The sequence below is a fragment of the Staurois parvus genome, unplaced genomic scaffold (assembly GCF_062004578.1).
Source record: "Staurois parvus isolate SC_StPar_1 unplaced genomic scaffold, SC_StPar_1.0 ptg000168l, whole genome shotgun sequence".
NCBI classification, from domain to species: Eukaryota; Metazoa; Chordata; class Amphibia; order Anura; family Ranidae; genus Staurois; species Staurois parvus.
Window position 1 is genome coordinate 2,860,230 of NW_028317964.1, and position 20,394 is coordinate 2,880,623.

Here is a 20,394-nt window from a genome sequence, read left to right on the forward strand (position 1 = left end):
CACTCCCATAGTGTAGTAAGTTTAAACCTCAAATTTATTAATAGGAGGAGCCACACCACGCCGTGACGTCACATCCGCCGGAGCAACGTGGAGCTCCGGCGGCCATCATTGTTTTACCAGCTGGTCAGTTACCTACAGACTACTGTCTGCAACGCTGTATTGTTTTAACCTATTAATAAATTTGAGGTTTAAACTTACTACACTATGGGAGTGTTCTTGTCGCCCCCTGGGGGAGTGCTCTAGTCTGCAGACCCACTTCAGGAACGGATTGCCATTCACCACTCAGGCCACCTGTAGTGACAGCACCCACTAGGACCACATAAGGGGACCCTTAGAGGAGAAGGACCACCCACTTAGGACCCGAGAGAGGAGGAGTCGCCCACCACCTGGCAGCAGGATATTTATACTCAATGCGCATTTAATATGCGCGTCCGGTGAGTGCGCATTTCATTACCACCTCTATACGGATAACAGAGTCACCTCAACTATTCATGCTTATCCACGGGACTACCCATTACTTATATCAGTGACTTTTCATTATTAATTTATATATTTTTTTATATTTTTTATTATTATTCATTATTGCTCACTAGCGCTGCACTTTTTTTTATATATCTACTGTCTATTTCATAGGTCTTTGGTACCTATTTTGTGCATAGCTGCTTGTTGTTTCTTACTAAGGCGCTGTTTACCATTTTATGTAGGAAGAGGTGAGCCCAGAGGGCAAGAGGCTTAGAGCAGGAAATGAGAGATCATGAGTACGTACTAGGATGTTATAGCCACCGATCCCAAATCTTGTTATACTTAGAAGGACAACCTCTATGAAGATAAAAATAGTTTCTCACAGGGGAGGGTGGTGTTGACTTCCAAAAACCAGGATTGTATTGAGGGTGGGGCAGCTCACATCCAGTTAAGTGTGATTAGCTTTTTCACAGCAAACAAGATCTCATGCAAGAACACAGTTAGGAATTTACTTGCTTCTGGGTCAAGGAAAAGGCCTAGCAGGCACTGCTTGGGGATGCAGGTGTAGTGGGAACCCTTGCGGTAAAGGAGAAACCCTACCACTTGTGCCCAAAACCCTTGGATTATGGGAGAGGCCCATATTAGGTGGAAGAAGATACCTGGTGTATTAGAACACATGGGGTATACCAGACTGTGAGTAGGGCGATACTTGGATATACGGATGGGGGTTAGAAAATCACTTTGTAGTACAAATAATTGTGTGATGTAGCCAGACAACTTGGTGGAGACCATCTTACAGGTGTTGTCTAGAACCTCATCTCATTCTGTGTGTTCCAGCCCCTCTATACCAGTCACCCATTGAGCGCCCATAGTGGGTGAGGAAGCATACTGTAAAACGTAGAAGACAGCTTTCTGGTATCATCATCATGCAATGTGAATTTTTACTTCGTGAACGTGGTTAAGCTGGGCTAACTTCTATCATACAATCATGTGCAAATCATGGTTTTAAACCACATAATTAGGGATTCTTTGCAAAGTGAATTTTTACCCCTTTCAAGGTGAAAATTCAGTTTGCAATGAGTAAATGCTCAACTCATTTAGTAAATGAACCCCTACATATTCATCTTTTTTGTGTTTTGGGGAAGATAATTTACAAAGCCTCAAAATCAATTGATATGTGAAAAGGACACAAATGAGAACTCAAAACTATTAGCTTACACTAAGGTTTAGTGATTAAGCTACGTTCTTAACCATTCTCCAAAAGATGCAAAGGAAGTCAGGCAGGTTTGTACACATGCCATGGCCATGATGCCTTGTTACTTGTGCTGCAAAAATTATCGTCTTTGTCAAGTGATTGGGGCTGTGCAGCAACACTGAGCAAAAATACAGTTAGCCGCACCTGTGCCATATTTTGAAAAGTGATTCAGCATGGATCAATTTCACAGACTAACGCAGGTGTAAAAGAGCCCTAATGCAGGCCATAGACGGTTCGTTTATCGGCCGATATTTCATCCGAAAAACAAAACATTGTTCGTTCTGTAAACGGATGTTGCTGCCAATGATTGCAAAAATCAGCCGTTTTTCACGAATTTTCCAGCATGACCGATAAACGAAATGAGCAGGAACCGTGAAAAATTGGCCGATGCCATTGTCCCACTAACAGTGCGAAAATAGGCCAATTATTCTTTCGGATGAAAAATCAGCCGATAAACGAACCATCTATGGGCTGCATTAGTCTATGGAAGGTTTTCAGTTGCAAGCTCTGGTATAATTTTTTTCCACAAAAGTTTTTGCTAGTAATAACTTTTATTTTTGATGTAGTTTCTACTAGCATTGCGTTCTTGGTATTGTTTTTGGTATTTTCTTTAACAGATGCCTTAGAAGATTGGCATTACAGGTAATGGCTCATGGGCTCCTGGGCAAAATAAAGAGGGTGCCCATACTGTTTTGGGCAATGTGGGTAATACAGGATGACTTTACCAATGCAATCAAGAAAAGGACCCTGGCTTCAAATGGTCTAGTGATTATACAGAAAGTGATATGGCTTTCATGTATGATATATCCAGGAACCAAAAAAAAACTAGGACATTTCATGTGCTACTTAATACACACATGTAAATTATTTATATATATATATATATATATATATATATATATATATATATATATATATATACACACACACACACAGTGGGGATCGAAAGTTTGGGCACCCCAGCTAAAAATTTGTATTAATGTGCATAAAGAAGCCAAGGAAAGATGGAAAAATCTCCAAAAGGCATCAAATTACAGATTAGACATTCTTATAATATGTCAACAAGTTAGATTTTATTTCCATCATTTACACTTTCCTAATAACAGAAAACAAAAAAATGGCGTCTGCAAAAGTTTGGGCACCCTGCAGAGTTAATATCTTGTACTGCCCCCTTTGGCAAGTATCACAGCTTGTAAACGCTTTTTGTAGCCAGCCAAGAGTCTTTCAATTCTTGTTTGAGGTATCTTTGCCCATTCTTCCTTACAAAAGTCTTCCAGTTCTTTGAGATTTCTGGCTTGTCTGTCACGCACTGCTCTTTTAAGGTCTATCCATAGATTTTCAATTATGTTGAGGTCAGGAGATTGTGAAGGCCGTGGCAAAACCTTCAGTTTACGCCTCTTGATGTAATCCCCTGTGGATTTCGAGGTGTGTTTAGGATCATTATCCATTTGTAGAAGCCATCCTCTCTTTAACTTCAGCTTTTTCACAGATGGCATCAAGTTACCATCCAAAATTTGCTGAAATTTTATTGAATCCATTTTTCCTTCTACTCGTGAGATGTTCCCTGTGCCACTGGCTGCAACACAACCCCAAAGCATGATTGATCCAACCCCATGCTTAACAGTTGGACAGAGGTTCTTTTCATTAAATTCTGTGCCCCTTCTTCTCCAAAACGTACCTTTGCTCATTCTGGCCAAAAAGTTCAATTTTAACCTCATTGGTCCACAGAACTTGTTTCCAAAATGCATCAGGCTTGTCTATATGTTCATTTGCAAAGTTCAAACAATGATTTTTGTGGTGAGGATGTAGAAGAGGTTTTCTTCTGATGACTCTTCCATGAAGACCATATTTCTACAAGTATCTCTTTATAGTGGAATAGTGTAGCACAACTCCAGTGTCTGCCAGATCTTTCTGGAGGGATCGTGCAGTCAAACGTGGGTTTTGAATTGTTTTTCTCACAATCCTGCGAGCTGTTCTGTCTGATATTTTTCTTGGTCTTCCAGATGTTGCTTTAACTTCCACTGTTCCTGATGACTGCCATTTCTTAATTACATTCCGAACAGAGGATATTGACATCTGAAAACGCTTTGCTATCTTCTTATAGCCTTCTCCAGCTTTATGAGCGTCAACTATTTTCAGTTTCAGTTTTCTAGACAACTGCTTAGAAGAACCCATGGTGCTGATTGTTGGGGCAAGGTCAGATGAGTCTGGGCATTTAAAACCTTTGAGATTGACATCACCTGGTCTTCTCAGACGATGATTGAGAACAATCCATGACACTGGCAGGTCTCAGCTTGGCAAAGGGGGCAGTGCATGCTATAAATTCTGCAGGGTGCCCAAACTTTTGCAGACGCCATTTTTTTGTTTTCTGTTATTTTGAAAGTGTAAATGATGGAAATAAAATCTAACTTTTGATGACATAAGAATGTCTAATCTGTAATTTGATGCCTTTTGGAGATTTTTCCATCTTTCCTTGGCTTCTTCATGCACATTAATACAAATTTTTAGCTGGGGTGCCCAAACTTTCGATCCCCACTGTATATATATATATATCTATATCTATCTATCACACACACACACAGTTGTTTTTTAAAATAATAGCAGTGTGTTGAAAAAAGGGAATAAAGCTCAAAATCCTTCTAATAGCTTTTATTTCCATACGCACAAATGCATTGGGAACACTACACATTCTATTCCAAATCAAAACATGAAGAAAAATATATCAAAGTTGCGTTGTTCCTCTAAAAAAATTTAAGAAAAGTGATTAGACTGTTCAAAAAAATAGCAGTGTTTGTATTCTTCTTTACAAACTCAAACATTCACTATATAAACTGAAAAACGTTTGAAGACTTTGCTTTCCTTTGAATCACTTAATGAATATTTAGTTGTAGTCGCACTGTTTCTGAGAACTGCTGTACATCTGTGTTGCATGGAGTCAACCAACTTCTGGCACCTGTGAACAGGTATTCCAGCCCAGGATGATTGGACTACATTCCACAGTTCTTCTCTATTTCTTGGTTTTGCCTCAGAAACTGCATTTTTGATGTCACCCCAGAAGATTTCTATTGAATTAAGATCCAGGGATTGAGCTGGCCACTCCATAACATCAATCTTGTTGGTCTGGAACCAAGATGTTGCACGTTTACTGGTGTGTTTGGGGTCGTTGTCTTGTTGGAACACCCATTTCAAGGGCATTTCCTCTTCAGCATAAGGCAGCATGACCTCTTCACGTATTCTGATGTATTCAAACTGATCCATGATCCCTGGTATGCGATAAATAGGCCCAACACCGTAGTATGAGAAACATCCCCATATAATGATGCTTGCGCAACCATGCTTCACAGTGTACTGTGGCTTGAATTCAGTGTTTGGGGGTCGTCTGACAAACTGTCTCCGGCCACTAGACCCAAAAAGAACAATCTTACTTTCATCAGTCCACAAAATTTTGCGCCATTTCTCTTTAGGCCAGTCAATGTACTCTTTGGCAAATTGTAACCTCTTCAGCACATCTTTTTTTTCAACAGTTGGACTTTGCGGGGGCTTCTTGCAGATAGCTTGGCTTCACATAGGCGTCTTCTAATTGTAACAGTCCTCACAGGTAACTTTACACCTTCTTTGATCTTCCTGGAGCTGATTGTTGGCTGAGTCCTTGCCATTTTGGCTATTCTTCTATCCATTCGAATGGTAGTTTTTCGCTTTCTCCCACGTCTTTCAGGTTTTGGTTGCCATTTTAAAGCATCTGCGATCATTTTAGCTGAGCAGCCTATCATTTTCTGCACTTCTTTATATGTTTTCCCCTCTCCAATCAACTTTTTAATCAAGCTACGCTGTTCTTCTGAACAATATCTGGGATGACCCATTTTCCTCAGAATTTCAGAGAGAAATGCACTGTAACCAGCATGTACAACATTTGCTGCCTTCCTTCCTTAAATAAGGGCAATAATTGCCACCTGTTTTTCAAAGAATGAATGACCTCACTAATAGAACTCCACACTGCTATTATTTTGAACATGCCCTTTCAATTAGTGATTCAATTACAGAGAATCAGCAGCATACATGTCACGACTGTTGGGTCTGTTAGATTTCTATTACTCTACTACACCTGCTAGTAAATTATTTGCCATGTAGAAATATCATTTCTACCAAAAACAGTGATTGATCAGGTTAGTGATGTCTGAACGCGATTATTTTGAACACAACTGTGTATATATATATATATATATATATATATATATATATATATATATATATATATATATATATATATATATACATATACACATACATATATATATATTTTTTTTCCATGTGTGTATTAAGTAGCACATGAAATGTCCTCTAGTTTCTATATAAAAATATATACAACTTTGATTTTATTATAAAAACAGCATTAAAAACCTAAAAGAAAAATGTTTGTGTTACAATGGAGCTCAGCATGATTATCAACCTATATGGCAAGGAATTACTACTGTCTTTTAGTTTCTGTTTTGTAAATGAACAGAAAGCCTCTTTACAAGGCACAGTTCTGCTGCAACTGCAAAGAAGGAGATTGAGGTCTCCATGTCATCAATCTCTTTATCTGAAAAGTTAAAAAATAACATGGGTCTCTATAGACCCCTAAAATTACACCAAAGCCCCCTTCCTCCAACAGAACTGTGGGCATGCATTATGATGCACAGAACATGCATGTGTGTTCTGCACAAACTCTGAAGTGTTTTCTTACAATGCACTGCATTGCACACCGATCCAGCACTCCGATGTAATCAAGTACGCCGATGTAGTACTGCCGGTTACCATAACATATGGTTGTGTGACTTTTTCAATCAGGTAATTTTTATTAACCAGATTTTCAATAACAGAACAAAAAGTTCCAAATATTCAATTTTTAACAGAAAAATAAAAAAATAAAAAACAATAAAAGAAAAACAAGGCACTTCACAGACCCAATATTACAATTTCAGAAAAAGGCACAATATAAAAAATTTACCAATATTAGGTATTTATTAACGTAATAAAATTTGAGCTTTTAGACTCAGTAGGAATTTTGTAAGTTTTGTTATGTTTGAGCACTATGATTTGAGTATGTTTTATTTAAAAAAAAAATCATTATTGACAAACATTTGCACAACAACTATCACGAGACCTACAAAATTAGTAGCAACATCTATTTTATTTTGCTGGTCTTCTGCATTCAGAAAATGTATGGTTTGGAGGGTATTTTACAAACTCAGAGCTGTAAGTGAAGAAAAAATGACTAAAGTGAAATTCTGCAAAAAATGGTCTGGCCACCAGAAGTTAAATTGGTAGAAACTATTTTTTTATTTTACCTACAGGTAAGCTTATAATAAAGCTTACCTGTAGGTAAAATTAATATCTCCTTAAAGCGGAGCTCCACCCAAAAAGGGGAAGTTCCACTTTAAAGACTGGTCCCCCGCTCTCCATTAAGGATTGGCACCTTTGGGGGGCGGGGGGAGAGCGAGTACCCGAATTTGACAGGTACCCGCTCCCACCTCCGCTCCAATCGCCTAGGTGATCAGAAGTGGAAGGTGTCCTCCCTTCCCGTAGTCTTTTAGGACATGTGACAGGACCCAGAAGACTACAGGACCATTCAGGAGGCGCAGCGCTACTCACACATGCGCAGTGGGTACCCGGCTGTGAAGCCGCAAGCTGTCAAAGCCATGTGACCACACTGAAGATGCCGGCGCCCAGGGAGAGAAGACGGCCGGTAAAACGGGCTGCAGGGGACACACCACGGGACAGGTGTGTGTTTTTTAAAAGTCAGCAGCTACAGTTTTTGTAGCTGCTGACTTACCGTTTGACAGCGTGAGTGGAACTCTGCTTTTTATTATGCACAGTTTAAGAGATATTCTCTCTTTTTCCCAGCCAGTGCAAGCACTCTGATGGAGCGGCAGATCCATGCTGTTCCTTCAGAGCTGTGTGTCGTGGCCCGGGACTCCCGCGCACATGAGCGGGGGTGAAGTCATTGCGGCCCAGGCTGTCAGACAGCCAGAGCACATGAACCCGGAAGGAAGACCGGGGGAAGATGGAAACCTCTACAGCGGAGACAATGCGCCACTGGAGGGCTTCGTTTTCATGTAAGTTTTACATAATGTGCTAGTATGCAATACATACTATACATACTAGCACATTATGACATTACCTTGCAGGGAATTTTTTTTCCCCTTTCCTGCGGTTTACTACCGCTTTAAGATTGGTACACAAGGCCGGGGAGTTGAAGGGTTAAACCACTCCTTAAGCTTCATTACACACCACTAACAAACCCTCCTCCTCAGCAGAATCTCATATCTAAGTGATTCATTTGAGTAACAATAGATACAGTCTCTAAGCTGCCAAATTTATTACAAATTTATTGATTTATTACAGATCAATCGCAGTACAAAATTAGTAAATACAAAACTTTCTTGACTCACAATCCAATATAAAAATCTTTGAAGTAAAGTTGCAGTAAAAGTTCAATTTGCTAAAAAGAAAACTAAAATTGGAATAAACAAAGAATATATTACCATGTCAATTAAAATAAAAAATATGGAAGTGCTTTGCAATGTCTAAAAGAAATACATTAATAAATATGAAATCTCCAAATTTCTTGAAACAAAGTACATTTAAAGGTATATGTAGTTTTGAGTAAGAAAGTTTGAAATCCTTGGCTGAACTTATGTCCGGTCCTTATAATTAAAGTGTTACTAAGCCCACAACCGTAAAATCAGTCTGTATATGCAGTAAAACATGCTTGTTATGCTCACTGTGGAACCTAAGGAGTTAATCCTCTGCATTGTGTAAAAAGGCAGTTTGATCCTGACTTCTCTGCCCCTCCTCTTGTTCAAATGTCCACGCTGATAAGACAGATTGAACCCGTAGCCCTTCTGCACATGCTCAGTTTAATGTGTACTGCTAGAGGTTTTTTTTTTCTTACGAGAGTGCATGTGATCAGCACAGGGCCAAGCAGCACTATCTAGACAGAGGTCAGGGGTTCTGCATCCTCCTAGAGTATAAATAAACTCTACCTACAAGCTTTACCAGTGCTCAGCTGAAGTCATAAGACTGCTCTAATGTATTTAACAGTATAGATTTAATAAAATAGTTGCACTTCCATGTTCTGTGTACTGTGGGAGGCCAGATATAGTGAATGCAGGGTATTGGGCTTAGTAACACTTTAAACTAGAAGTGATCACCGATCACTGAATGGGACAGAGACAGCGATAAAATCTACATAGACACATTGAACCTTAAAGTACTGTATAACTAAAAGGCAATATTTTTTTGTTTTGTTTTGGATAGAGTGGAAGGGGATTAGAATGCTTGTCAGCTTTTGTTGCTGTGTCCCCATTAGGGAGATTCCACCTCTCCATTTGTTTACTATTATCATTAAGAGAAAGAAAAAGAAAATCCCAGAAAGGGAACAGAAGTGAAATCTTCCAATGGGGACACTGGTGAATTGGGGGTCCCCAAGGAATTCCCTTAATTTGCAGGGATTTCCTCTCAATTTCTTTTTGGCTATGGGAGAGGAAGCGAAGGGAAATCTCAACAATGGGACACATGCGAAAACAAATCTCACACGGGTTATAACCCTCCCTTGCTTTATCCAAAATGAAAGAAAAAAAAAGTTTTGCCTTTTAGTTCTACTATAAAAAAGGCTGTTGCTAATACCAATACCAAAAAGTGCTCCCTGCCAAATTTAGATACTCAACTTGCCTCCTACCAATGCTGTTGATTGCCGGAGTCGTAGAGAAAAACTGCCTGATGAAGAATTTTCAGAAACTTTCACTTCTGGGAGTGGCAATTCTTCAGATCCCTATTGGGTTGTGTGGTTCCTACCACCAAGCACTATGTCTACACAGTAAGTGACGTAGATGCCAGCAGATTTACGAACAGTGTAAGAGCAGTAATCCCAAACTTCATATTGGTTCCCAAAGGTTTTTGCTTGGACAATTCCTCCTTACTTCTACAGATATCAGCAGCGTGTTAGGTGACAACTTCTTTGCAGAGAGCCCTTTGCTTTAGGTATTACATTTTATGAGTTAACTTAAAGTAGAATTCCAGCTTACACTTAACTAGTCTTAAAAATGTCCCCTCCCCACTAATAACACCTATACGGACTAACCTGTGTAGAAAAAGATGTATATACTTACCCTTTCAGCTCACTATGATCCAGTCATGTGATCTGGTTCCCCTGGGTCAGCTAGCGGCAACTGCAGGGTAGATGAGGGAGTACGGAAAACAGCAAGACCTACGGGTGACATCACTGTACCCAGATTTCCCAGCCATTATTGGGCGCGCACTCTCCTTTTCCTGCAGCCACCTCTGGATAACACGGGGAGCAGGATGAATATAGGCAAGTATATACACCTTTTTGTGCAGATTAGTCAGTATAGGTGTTAGGAGGGGCAGAGGACATCTTTAAGAATTGTTAGGTTTGGGTTGGAATTCTGTTTAACAACTACATTTTTCTCAGGCTATTTGATCCACCAAAGCTGAAAAACCTTTTGTTATGTTGCAGATATAGCGCCTAACAAACCACCATGTAGACAAGGGCTGTCTTCCTTCTCAGTCCATAACATAATAGAAGGCTTAGCTCATGTCTACTGATACCAACTTTATATCGTGACCAATATTTCAAAACCAGATTTTTCTGAACGAGGCACAGTAGCAATATTCTGTGGTTCCCTATCACAGCGAGAACGCCATGGGTAAGACCTGTTGCCTTTGGCTAGTTCCAGTACGTCCTTTATGATTTCTTTAATAAATTCCTGATCAGTTGGTTCAAATTCATTTTCAACAACCCATTCTTTTTTTGCTTTACTGTTGGAGAGTCTCTGATTTGATGACCCAAGTTTTCCACCATGGCTTGTGACTCTGCGTACTACAGCCTGCATTCGCCCAATGTTCTTGTTGTGTTCTAAGGCAGCTAGTTGTATTCTTGCCATCAGGCTATCAAGGGAATAGTGATTTCGCTTGGATTGGTATTTTAAAGCAGTGTTGTGAAACACCTCCAGTTCTTCTGCATGGGAAAAATGGGACAAATGCTCAATATTTTTTAAAAGGCGGGGATTTAAGACTATTTCCTTTAAAGTACTATGAGCGGTTGAACCAACAGTAAGCCATTCTCGAGCTTTTCCTTCCTCCCTGTTGAGTGGAGCATGAAGGCACTGCTTGTATAGTGTGCCTGTTTGCCACTTGTGCTTGTTGGCAACATGATAAACAATGGAAATCCATTGTTCCCGCAGCAGCAAAGGATTCTGATTACATGTCTGTACACACCACCATAGGTGTTTTTTGGCGGGAACCACCCAGTGTGCTAGATCTGCTGTATTGGATCTCTTACTAGCAGAGGAAATTTTGTTGCCAATCGACTTTGCCACGTGCCACACATCAAACTGATGTGTTATGTCCTTGTAAAGGTCATGCATCAATTTCCGAATTGACATGTGGAGATCTGTGCAAACTATTTTGATGTCTATATTGCTTGCACGCAGCCTTTGTAAGCAAACATGGAAGGCCTTTTTTTCTAATAAGTCTGCTTTTGTACCAGGCTGATGTTGTTCTATCTGAAAATCTACAATTCTTTTGGATTTGCTGTCCAAGAAGCTGTAGATGCAATATTTGGCACTATGACTTGGAGAATGAAATATTCTGTCACCGGACAGAGCCACTGGGTTATTTTGCATTCCTTCTAGTGTCTCCAGGTGGTTTTTTTCCCAGTGATAATTTATTGTTGGAAATAGATATTTGTCCTGGTTGTTAAAGTGAGTTGGCTTACTGATGCCAAAGATCCCCATAAAACTGAGCAAACGTTCCACTCTCAGGAAATTGGAACCACTACATAGAATACCAGCAGAAAGTAAAAGGTTGCCCACAGGTGTCCTGCCAATAAGTGGCTGACTCCTCCACAAGTTGAATTTGTGTTTTTTAGAACAGTAAGCAGTGACACTTATTGCAGTGCCAATTCTATATTTCTGAAGTTTTACAATAGATCCCATACAGTTAGCTCTGGCCTTGCACTTGCAGGAAAAGAGAAGTTCATCCAAGCATGATTCAAAAACGATAAATTTATTTTCTTTAACGTGGTCTCTGTCATTGGGCATGTCATTAAGTAAGACATAAGAGTTGTCAGGGTCATTTGAATCCATAAAGATATCCTCATGTACTAACTTTCTAAAATCATCCTCCTTTTCTTTAGTGAGCCTGTAACTTTCATCTATGTCCCTTCGTGGGATGGGAGGACTTAGTTCTGAATCTGAAAGGGGGACTCCTTGTAGTTCAGAATCAGAATCACAAGAGTCATCGGTTGCAGAGGAACAGGGTGGAGAATCAATGTTTACTTCTACCAGATACTCAGGATCCTGTTCCAGGCTCGCTAGATCAGCGAGACTGTTCTCAGGTACGTGACCAGTCTGCTTTGATAAGACATGTGAGCGACGACTAGAAGACTCTGCTGATACATTTCCCAAATTGCACTGGATACCAATAGACCTATGAGGTGGTCTGCGGCACACCTGTGATCTTTTGTTCTTTGTTCCAAAACTTTTCCTAAACTGAGTGGATTTGTGAAGTTGGCCTGGGAAATATTCAGTACATGTGCCCACACTCTTTGCATGCCTTTTTTTGGATTTTTTTCTTCTTGAGGATTCCCCACAAAATGCTAGCTGTGTTTCTTCTGTGCATGGAATGGAGGGGACAACTTCCTCATACGTTTGTAAACCTAGGCTATCGATGGTAGAGAAGTCTGTTATTGTCTCAGATATAATTAACACAGGAGACGAACTCTCTTGCTCAGCCCCTGAAGAGATGGAAGCGATTTCTGTGTCCTCAAATTCCAAAGGCTGCTCAATGGTTTCCCCAGACATTGCACTGCTTTCAGCCCCCTCTAGCTTAGGTCTTTTGGCGTAAGCATGGTCTGGTTCACAGTCGTCTTGAAGGAACAAGGTTGGTATGGATCCTTTTTTCAGTGTCCATCCAAACGGGCGTTTTTCATAGCAATCCTTTGCAAAATGCTTGCTGCAGATCCTAAATGAGCCCTGCTTTCTTTCTTTTACTTTTCCAATGACCTGTTCGATTTCATCTGGAGGAATGCCAAGTTGTTGCAGCCATTTTTTTGTTAAGGATGGATCTTTTGGAAAAACATGGAGGCTGTAATCTTCATCTTTTCTTCCCCACCTTGACAGGCAGCCTCTCACATAACAACCAGGCATCTATTTGGAGAGAAAGTACCAACAAGTACATGTTGCATTGAAGGAACATACAAAAACATGATACAAACTGAGTTTAACCACCTGCAGACCGCTCACAGTAAATATACTGCAAGCAGGTGGCAGGTGCAGCCATGATCACGTATATGTATGCGACTGGCCTTCTTCTGGGTTTGGGGTCCACAGGCGCACATCCCCTGCTGACACGTGCTGTGATTGAAATGGCACTATTTTGGCAGCTGATTTCCACCAGTAAATTTGGCTGAAATCAGTTGATTGGCAGTGTCCAATCAGTCACAGAGCTCTGTGTTTACAAAACGCAGAACTCTGTGTACAGGGAACAGCAATCTGTCTGTTTATTCTCCATGCAAAGCAGGGAGAATAAACAGCAATACCATAAAGTAAAAGCAGCACAATTCCACATTGTTAGGCACACAATTAAACCATTGATTGCCCCTAGGCGTTAGCCCCTAGGCGTTAACCCCTTCCCAGCCAGTGTCATTAGTGCAGTGCACAACAGGCAGTTCTTACATAGGGCTCATACTTAAGAACGGAGGCAGCGTGATGTCACGCTGGCCCTGAAAACCATCGGGAGGCCATCTTGCAGCTTACCACATGCTGTCACATACTGTTCAGCAGGCTTGTCAGCAATACCACATCACTGCATGACCAGTTAACCCTTCCCTATGCTATCCAACACTCAAAAACGATTTTTTTTTGCTGGAGTTACACTTAATAAAATGTATCTGTTCCAACTTACATACAAATTCAACTTAAGAACAAACCTACAGAACCCATAACCCAGAGATTGTCTGTATTAGTACTGACCACTGTATTCAAGTCACCAGTGATGTCAGTGTCAGTTAGTGTACCTCACGGGCAGTGTCAGATTGGCCACCACACTATCACAATCCCACTATAAGATGCTGATCACCTCCATTACCAGTATAGCGTCATATCTGCGTAAATTCCAGTGTAGTTTGTAGACGCTATAACTTTCGCACAAAGAAATAATATAACACTTATTGGGATTTTGTTTTTACCAAAGACATGTAGCAGAATACATTTTGGCTAAAATTTATAAAGAAATTAGATTTTTTTATCCTTTTATTGGATATGTTTATAACAAAGTACAAAATACCATTTTTTCCCCAAAATTTTCAGACATTTTTCATTTATGTAATAAAAAAATAAAAAACAACCCAGTGGCGACCAAATACCACCAAAAGACAGCTCTATTTGTTTGAAAAAAAAAAAAGGATATAAATTTAATCTGGGTACAGTGTTGCATGACCGAACAATTGCCAGTTAAATTAACGCAGTGCTGAATAGCAAAAAATGAGGGGTAAAATAAAAATACAGAAAAAAAAAAACCACAAACAAAAAAGTAAAAGATATTATGACACATTGGGAAGTATTGTAACAATTTTTCAGTAAATTTACACTTTTACAATCTTCCTATTCATTTAGGCAAGTATGAATAATGTTTTTCTTTTTGGGATTTTCACTAGTTTGTAATATTCAGTTATTGCAGATCTACTAAATATAAAACAAACACATTTCCAGAATTAATGGTGGTCTTACAAATAGCTAAAGGTAACTGAAAGCCAAAGTGTGCAAATACCTTATTGATATTGATGGAATTGGGTAGGATTTTTCGGATATTCTTAAAATTTGCACGTCAGAACCACAAAGAAAACCTGTAAACATGGATGTGCAAAAAAAAAAAAAAAAATTAGTGAACATCAACTCTGGACACCACTATGGCACTGAAGTTTTATTTCTGTTGAAAAACGGATTTCAGAAGGCCACAGTAACTAAACAGTTCCTATTCTTCTTCGCAGGGAAGCACAAGTGGTAATAATTCCATACACTTCACAAATGTACACCTTGAGTACAATTCTATTCAATATATTGTTTAATTTCATCAATTATATAAAACTAAACAAGAAGTTAATTGATGGGAGATGCACTTATGTTTCTTTATTAAATTGCAACTATACTCACTTCCTGGATCTCCCTGCCTGGCTGCTGACCTCTTCGGGGGGGAACGGCATCCGGGTCCTCAGTGTCAGCTGCTGTCGTTGGCTGGGCAGGGATGACATGACTCCGACGCATGTACGGGAGTTCCAGTCAAATTCGGCGTTGCTGAATTTGTACAGCGAGCTGCGCCTGCATGGCTCAAAGTACAGGGGTGGACAGGCAGTAGGTAGCTTTAATGGAGAAGAGGCATGTCTCTTCTGCACTAAAAAACCTGCCTGTCTCCATTTTAAATTTTTACCTAACGTTCCACTTTTAAGAAGTGAAATCTAGAAGATGTGCCCCAAAATAATATAGGCAGGAGGGAAACACCACACACCAGTGCCATCTTTGGTCTTCCTGCAGCTGATCTTCCTCATTACTAATTTACAATGCTTTGTTCTGCATTATGTGGAGGTGGCCATCTTGTAAGAGGCAGGGCTTTGCTTCCTAATGTCAGAGTCCCTAGCAAGAGTGACTGTGGAAAGCACATTGGTGACATCACCATATTTCACTCGAATCTCCTGAGACTTGTGCTGAGAGGCACAGTGCCTTAGATCTCACAATACAGATGTACAACTATAAGTCCTATAAGGGATTGTACAGACAAAGCCGCTGCTACCAATTTGACAGCCATTTGAGTGTGGGTGCACAGCCCCAAATACACACTGCCTGCACTGGGATACATGCAACACCTGTGCATCCATGTATGGGAAAAATGGGCCCTCACACGGGCATATGCTATAGAATGCCCTTGTGAATGAGACCTAAGGCTGTAAAACACAGAGGTGCCTAGGACACACAAGTGCTCTGCCATTTTTTAGGAGAAATGCTGACAAAAGGTGCATTTCAGAGTTCTGCTTAGGACAGCTAACATTTCTAAATTTTCCATTAGAACAGCAAAACTGCACTTTTTCAGTTCAGTTCCACTTCAAGTAACCAAATGCTACAATGTATTTTACATCATTTCATACTTCATGAGTACATTAAAACGATAATTAACTAAAAGGATAAGTTTACCTTTTGACAAAAAATAATACCTGCACATTTGTTTGCAGTTAAAAAAAATGTGCATTTATTATTTTTTGTTGCAGGATCCTGGAAAGCATTGCATCAGGGATCAGCAGATCAGTGGTGCCATGCAGGTCTCCTGCAGACCTCTCAGTATATCTGCTTGGCCATACATCCTGCATGAGCAAGCCGATACATTCTGACAGGAAGAATCATTGAACTACGACAGCGCTCACATTGCCATGTTAGTTCATTGAGAACGATAAGCCGACAGTCACTAAGGCTGTCAGGACTTGTAGTTTTCTCATTCAAAGAGGACTGTGAATGAGTGACGCAGCTGGGTGGGCGGAGCCCCACACGCCCCCTTTTTTTTTTCTTTTTTAATTTTGATAGCTAGCGGGAGAAAATCCCCCCTAGCTGTCAAAGAGGGGACGTGTAGGCCGGTTCACAACATGTTACACCCTGAATAAGGGTGTAATGTAACATATTATAAAAGGTGAACTTATCCTTTATTATGTCATAACAGTAAACCCTTATGATATACAAGTGAGCATAGTTAGGAGCTTTTATTAAACAACAGATTTGCTGGCTGTATTACCAGATGAAAATAGAAGAAATGAAGCCTAAAAGAAAATGAATGCAGCCATCACAGCTAAGAATTGCCTTTTAAGTATGCAGAATCTGGGAAGTTCTTCAATATCCAGAGAGGGGGAATTCCTGTAATCAGGTGGCTGACCCTGCTGATCCTTAACCTCCCTGGCGGTATGATTATTTCAGATTTTTGGTGCTGAAAGCGGTACCATTAATTTGCATGGAAATATGTAGTTTTTTTATTGTAGGCTGTAATTTGTAGGAATAACTCACTGAAATCTGCCCGAACAAGAGTCTAGTAAACATCCCGGGTAGGATAAAATTTGAAACACGAAATCATAAATTATAATTTAATAAATAATCATAAAAATAATAATATAATAATAATACATTTAATTCAATAATATAAATCAAACCAAAAACACTGAAATCTGAAATATAGCGCCAAGTTCGCACATCACTGAGCAAAGTTGCAAAATCGTTTTCAGTGTCTGATGACGAATTTCCCCACAAATCATTATCACTCAATTCTGCAAGTGGTTCTGATTTACTATCGCTGTTCTCTAGCTGGTCTAAAACCGCTTTTGACCTAAAGGGACACTTTTTGGACGCCATGGACGTTTCTCAGTTACCAGGCAGAAAGAACAGACAAAATGCAGGCAGGGCACAGGACAAAGCACTAGGGACAAAATGTATGTGAAATGGGTTGAAACAGCAATGTTTTATTATGTAAAATTTGTTTGGAAAAAAATGACATTTTAAAAATTTTCAAATTTCTCGCCGCCCCCGGCGGCGCTCGTACGTCACAGGGACCGGAACACAGAAGCCGGATGCCGGCATCGGCCGGAGGAGATGGCCGTGGACGCTGCAGGGGACACATCGCGGGAGCGCAGGACAAGGTAAGCTCTGCAGGGACTCCCTATGCAGCGCCGCATGGTAAGCCCGAGTGTAGCTCGGGGTTACCGCTTTTGGTACTGACATTTTACCCCGAGCTACACTCGGGAATACCGTTAAGGAGGTTAAGGAGACCTCTGGAGCAGACATCACCCACTTACTGCGGAGCTGCCCAATTGGAGATGGATGTCCCAGACGCATACCTTACTACTCTGATTTATCAATGCACATAATCTATGCGCTTCTGGTAAGCGTGTAATTTTATCATTTGCATGGAGCACCACCTAATAAGGATACGCTTACTGGCACGATTCACAATACCGATTGTATATTGAATTATATTGGGACTTTATTTTCACTGATTTATTTAGCGCTGCACTTATTATTTATTTTATACTGAAGGTTTTATGTGGTTAACTGAGTGTATCAGCTGCTATCGGAGAGCGCTCACTATTGCCACATTTTACTCTAAGCATAGTTATTATAAAAACCCAAGATATGGCAGCAATTTAGATAGTAAAACCTTTTTTTTTTTTTTTACCACCATTGATAACAGTATATGCACGACAGGAGATTACAGGACGGCATACTAGAAAACTAAAATGCATGGCTTAACTAATGTGTAAGAAATCATACTTCAATTTATCCCAACCATAAAAAATGAGGCAAGAGACAATTGCTGCATAGGTAATACATACAGAGCACAGAACAAGAGGAGGGCTACTGGCCAGTCTCCATATTATACCGGATACAGAGAAAGAAGGAGATACAAAGAATTCCACGCAGCAAGTATAACGAGAAGAATGCTGACTCCATATATACAGAAGTAGATGCAAAGAATTACATCCTGGCCTCTGGACAAAACAGGTATAGTGCAGCATTGCTAGGCTAGAAATTTGGTTCACATCTATGCATGTTGGGAATGCACACAAAATTGTGCATGTTCCCAACAAGTACAGAAACTATTAATGGTTAATGGCACTCCACACATCTGGCAATGTGCAGTTCGTTGCAATGCGTTTTGGAAAGGAATCAGGGATTTATGTTCCATGTAGGGCAGCTCATAGGTGTGAACCAAGCCTTAGACTAAATGCTGAGAATTTAACCCAGCACACAGGAACAGAGAATTGCCACCAGACATCTGAACATGAACAGCAGAAATACATACTGAGAATTATCTCTGGCCTTCATCACAAGAGAATGTTAATTGCTACTGTGCTACAGGAGTTCATATAGAAGGCTAACAGATACTGATAATTACACCTAACATCTAGGACACGATAGGCGCTCTGTGCAATGTTGTCATATGCTGCGTACGAATGGATACTCAAAATTACACCCAGCGCACAGGAGAAGTGGTACTGTGCAGCACTGAGACATACAGTTCCTTGGTCTCCTCCTCCCATGCCCGCCTCCAGGGCATCTCCCATCCTCTGGAACTCACTACCCCAATCCATCATACTATCACCTACTCTCCTCTCATTTAGGCGCACCCTGAAAACCCACCTCTTCAGGGAAGCCTAACCCACCCCCTGCTAATTGCCGACCTCCTCCACTCTTCCTACCACTCCATCCCCCACAGCTATTTCCTCCTGTACCACTATCCCCTCCCTCCTAGATTGTAAGCTAGAAGGAGCAGGGCCCTTGAACCCCTCGTGTATCGCATTTTATTGTTATTGTACTGTCGCATAGACTGTCCCCCTTTGTAATGTACAGCACTGAGCAAACTGTTGGCGCTTTATAAATACTGTATAATAATAATAATAATAATATAGAGCAGGAACAGATAACTGAGAATAAATCCCATCATTCAGGATGCACTGTGTATCACCAGTCGGGGATGTGCAATTCATATCACCCAACGCCTGGGACATGTAGTTCTGGGCACCAGCAGGTTGTTTTTTTTTTTTGCCTGTAGCCCTGCTGCAGGCAAGCAGCACGGCTCATCTGTCAGGTGGAAGCATTTTTGCTTCCACACAGCCCACAGTGCTAGCCGCTGCCCCCCGCCAGCAGCTGCCCCCCCCCCGCCCACTATACGTCCTGGGCTCAGCTTGCCTATCTGCGGGCCCGAGACTGGTTCAGTAGGTGCCGGTGGTATGTCGGGATGTGGGTATAGAGTGCTCCCCTTCTTGTCGTGACCTGGAAGTGATGTGACATCACTGCCGGGTCTCCGTTGTCAGATCCCCGGCCATCGAGGCCAGGAAAGAATGTAATGCGGTGCATTACATTCAGTGAAGCACAGGGGAGATATGAAAGGTCTTGTAGACCCTGGATATCTCAAAAAAAAAGAGAATATGCCACCAAAAATAATCACATAGTGGACGTTTTGTCCCCCACGTGATTAAAAAAAAAAAAAAAAAAAAAAGCTAAGAAAAAAATTTTTGTTTTTTTCAAGGCCCTCCACCCCCACATATGTACGCACACACAAATGAAAATGCACGTGCTGGGGCGCCAACACATGAAAATGACGATTGCGATACGTGCTACATATCGCTGCGCACGCCAGAATAAGAGCAATAATACTAGCACCAGAACGCCTCCGTTACGCTAAACTGTCAACTGTGTTGGATATCTATTCACTCTATGGAACCTCGTCTTTTATATTCTACCAAAAAAATTGGATAATGTATTGCTTTTTGTGCCCTAATATTAATTTAAGTGTATTTTTTACTGAAATTTTGCATTTCCTAGACTTTTGTGATAATATCGTGTGGCATAAAAAATTGGAACTACCACTATTTTATTCTCTATGGTCTCTGGTTTCAGAAAATATATCATGTTTTGGAGTTTTGTGTAATCTTCAGGCTTCAAATGATTTTTTTAAACATTTGCAAAAAAAAAATTAAAAACGTACAGGCGATCAAATACTACCGAAAGAAAGCTGAATTTGTGGGGACAAAAGGACATAAATTTCATTTGGGTGCAGCACTGCATGACCGCGCAATTGTCAGTTAA

General features: G+C 40.5%; 1 protein-coding gene across 7 annotated transcripts in view; it reads right to left on the reverse strand.

Annotated features, from left to right (window-relative positions):
• The window catches only part of LOC149462785 (pseudouridylate synthase 1 homolog), a 91,585-nt gene that overhangs the window by 57,364 nt on the left and 13,827 nt on the right, over window positions 1–20,394 (reverse strand). For 5 of the 7 annotated variants that reach the window (XM_089676413.1, XM_089676409.1, XM_089676412.1 and 2 more), the window contains exon 3: window positions 14,549–14,624. Coding sequence is in view for 2 of the 7 variants with exons in the window: in XM_089676408.1 (XP_089532534.1) it covers window positions 10,333–12,927 (2,595 nt within the window). In the remaining 5 variants the exon portion in view is untranslated. Of the gene's footprint in view, window positions 1–6,699; window positions 12,928–14,548; window positions 14,625–20,394 lie in introns of those variants that run through there. The other 2 variants (XM_089676408.1, XM_089676407.1) reach the window with 1 other exon arrangement.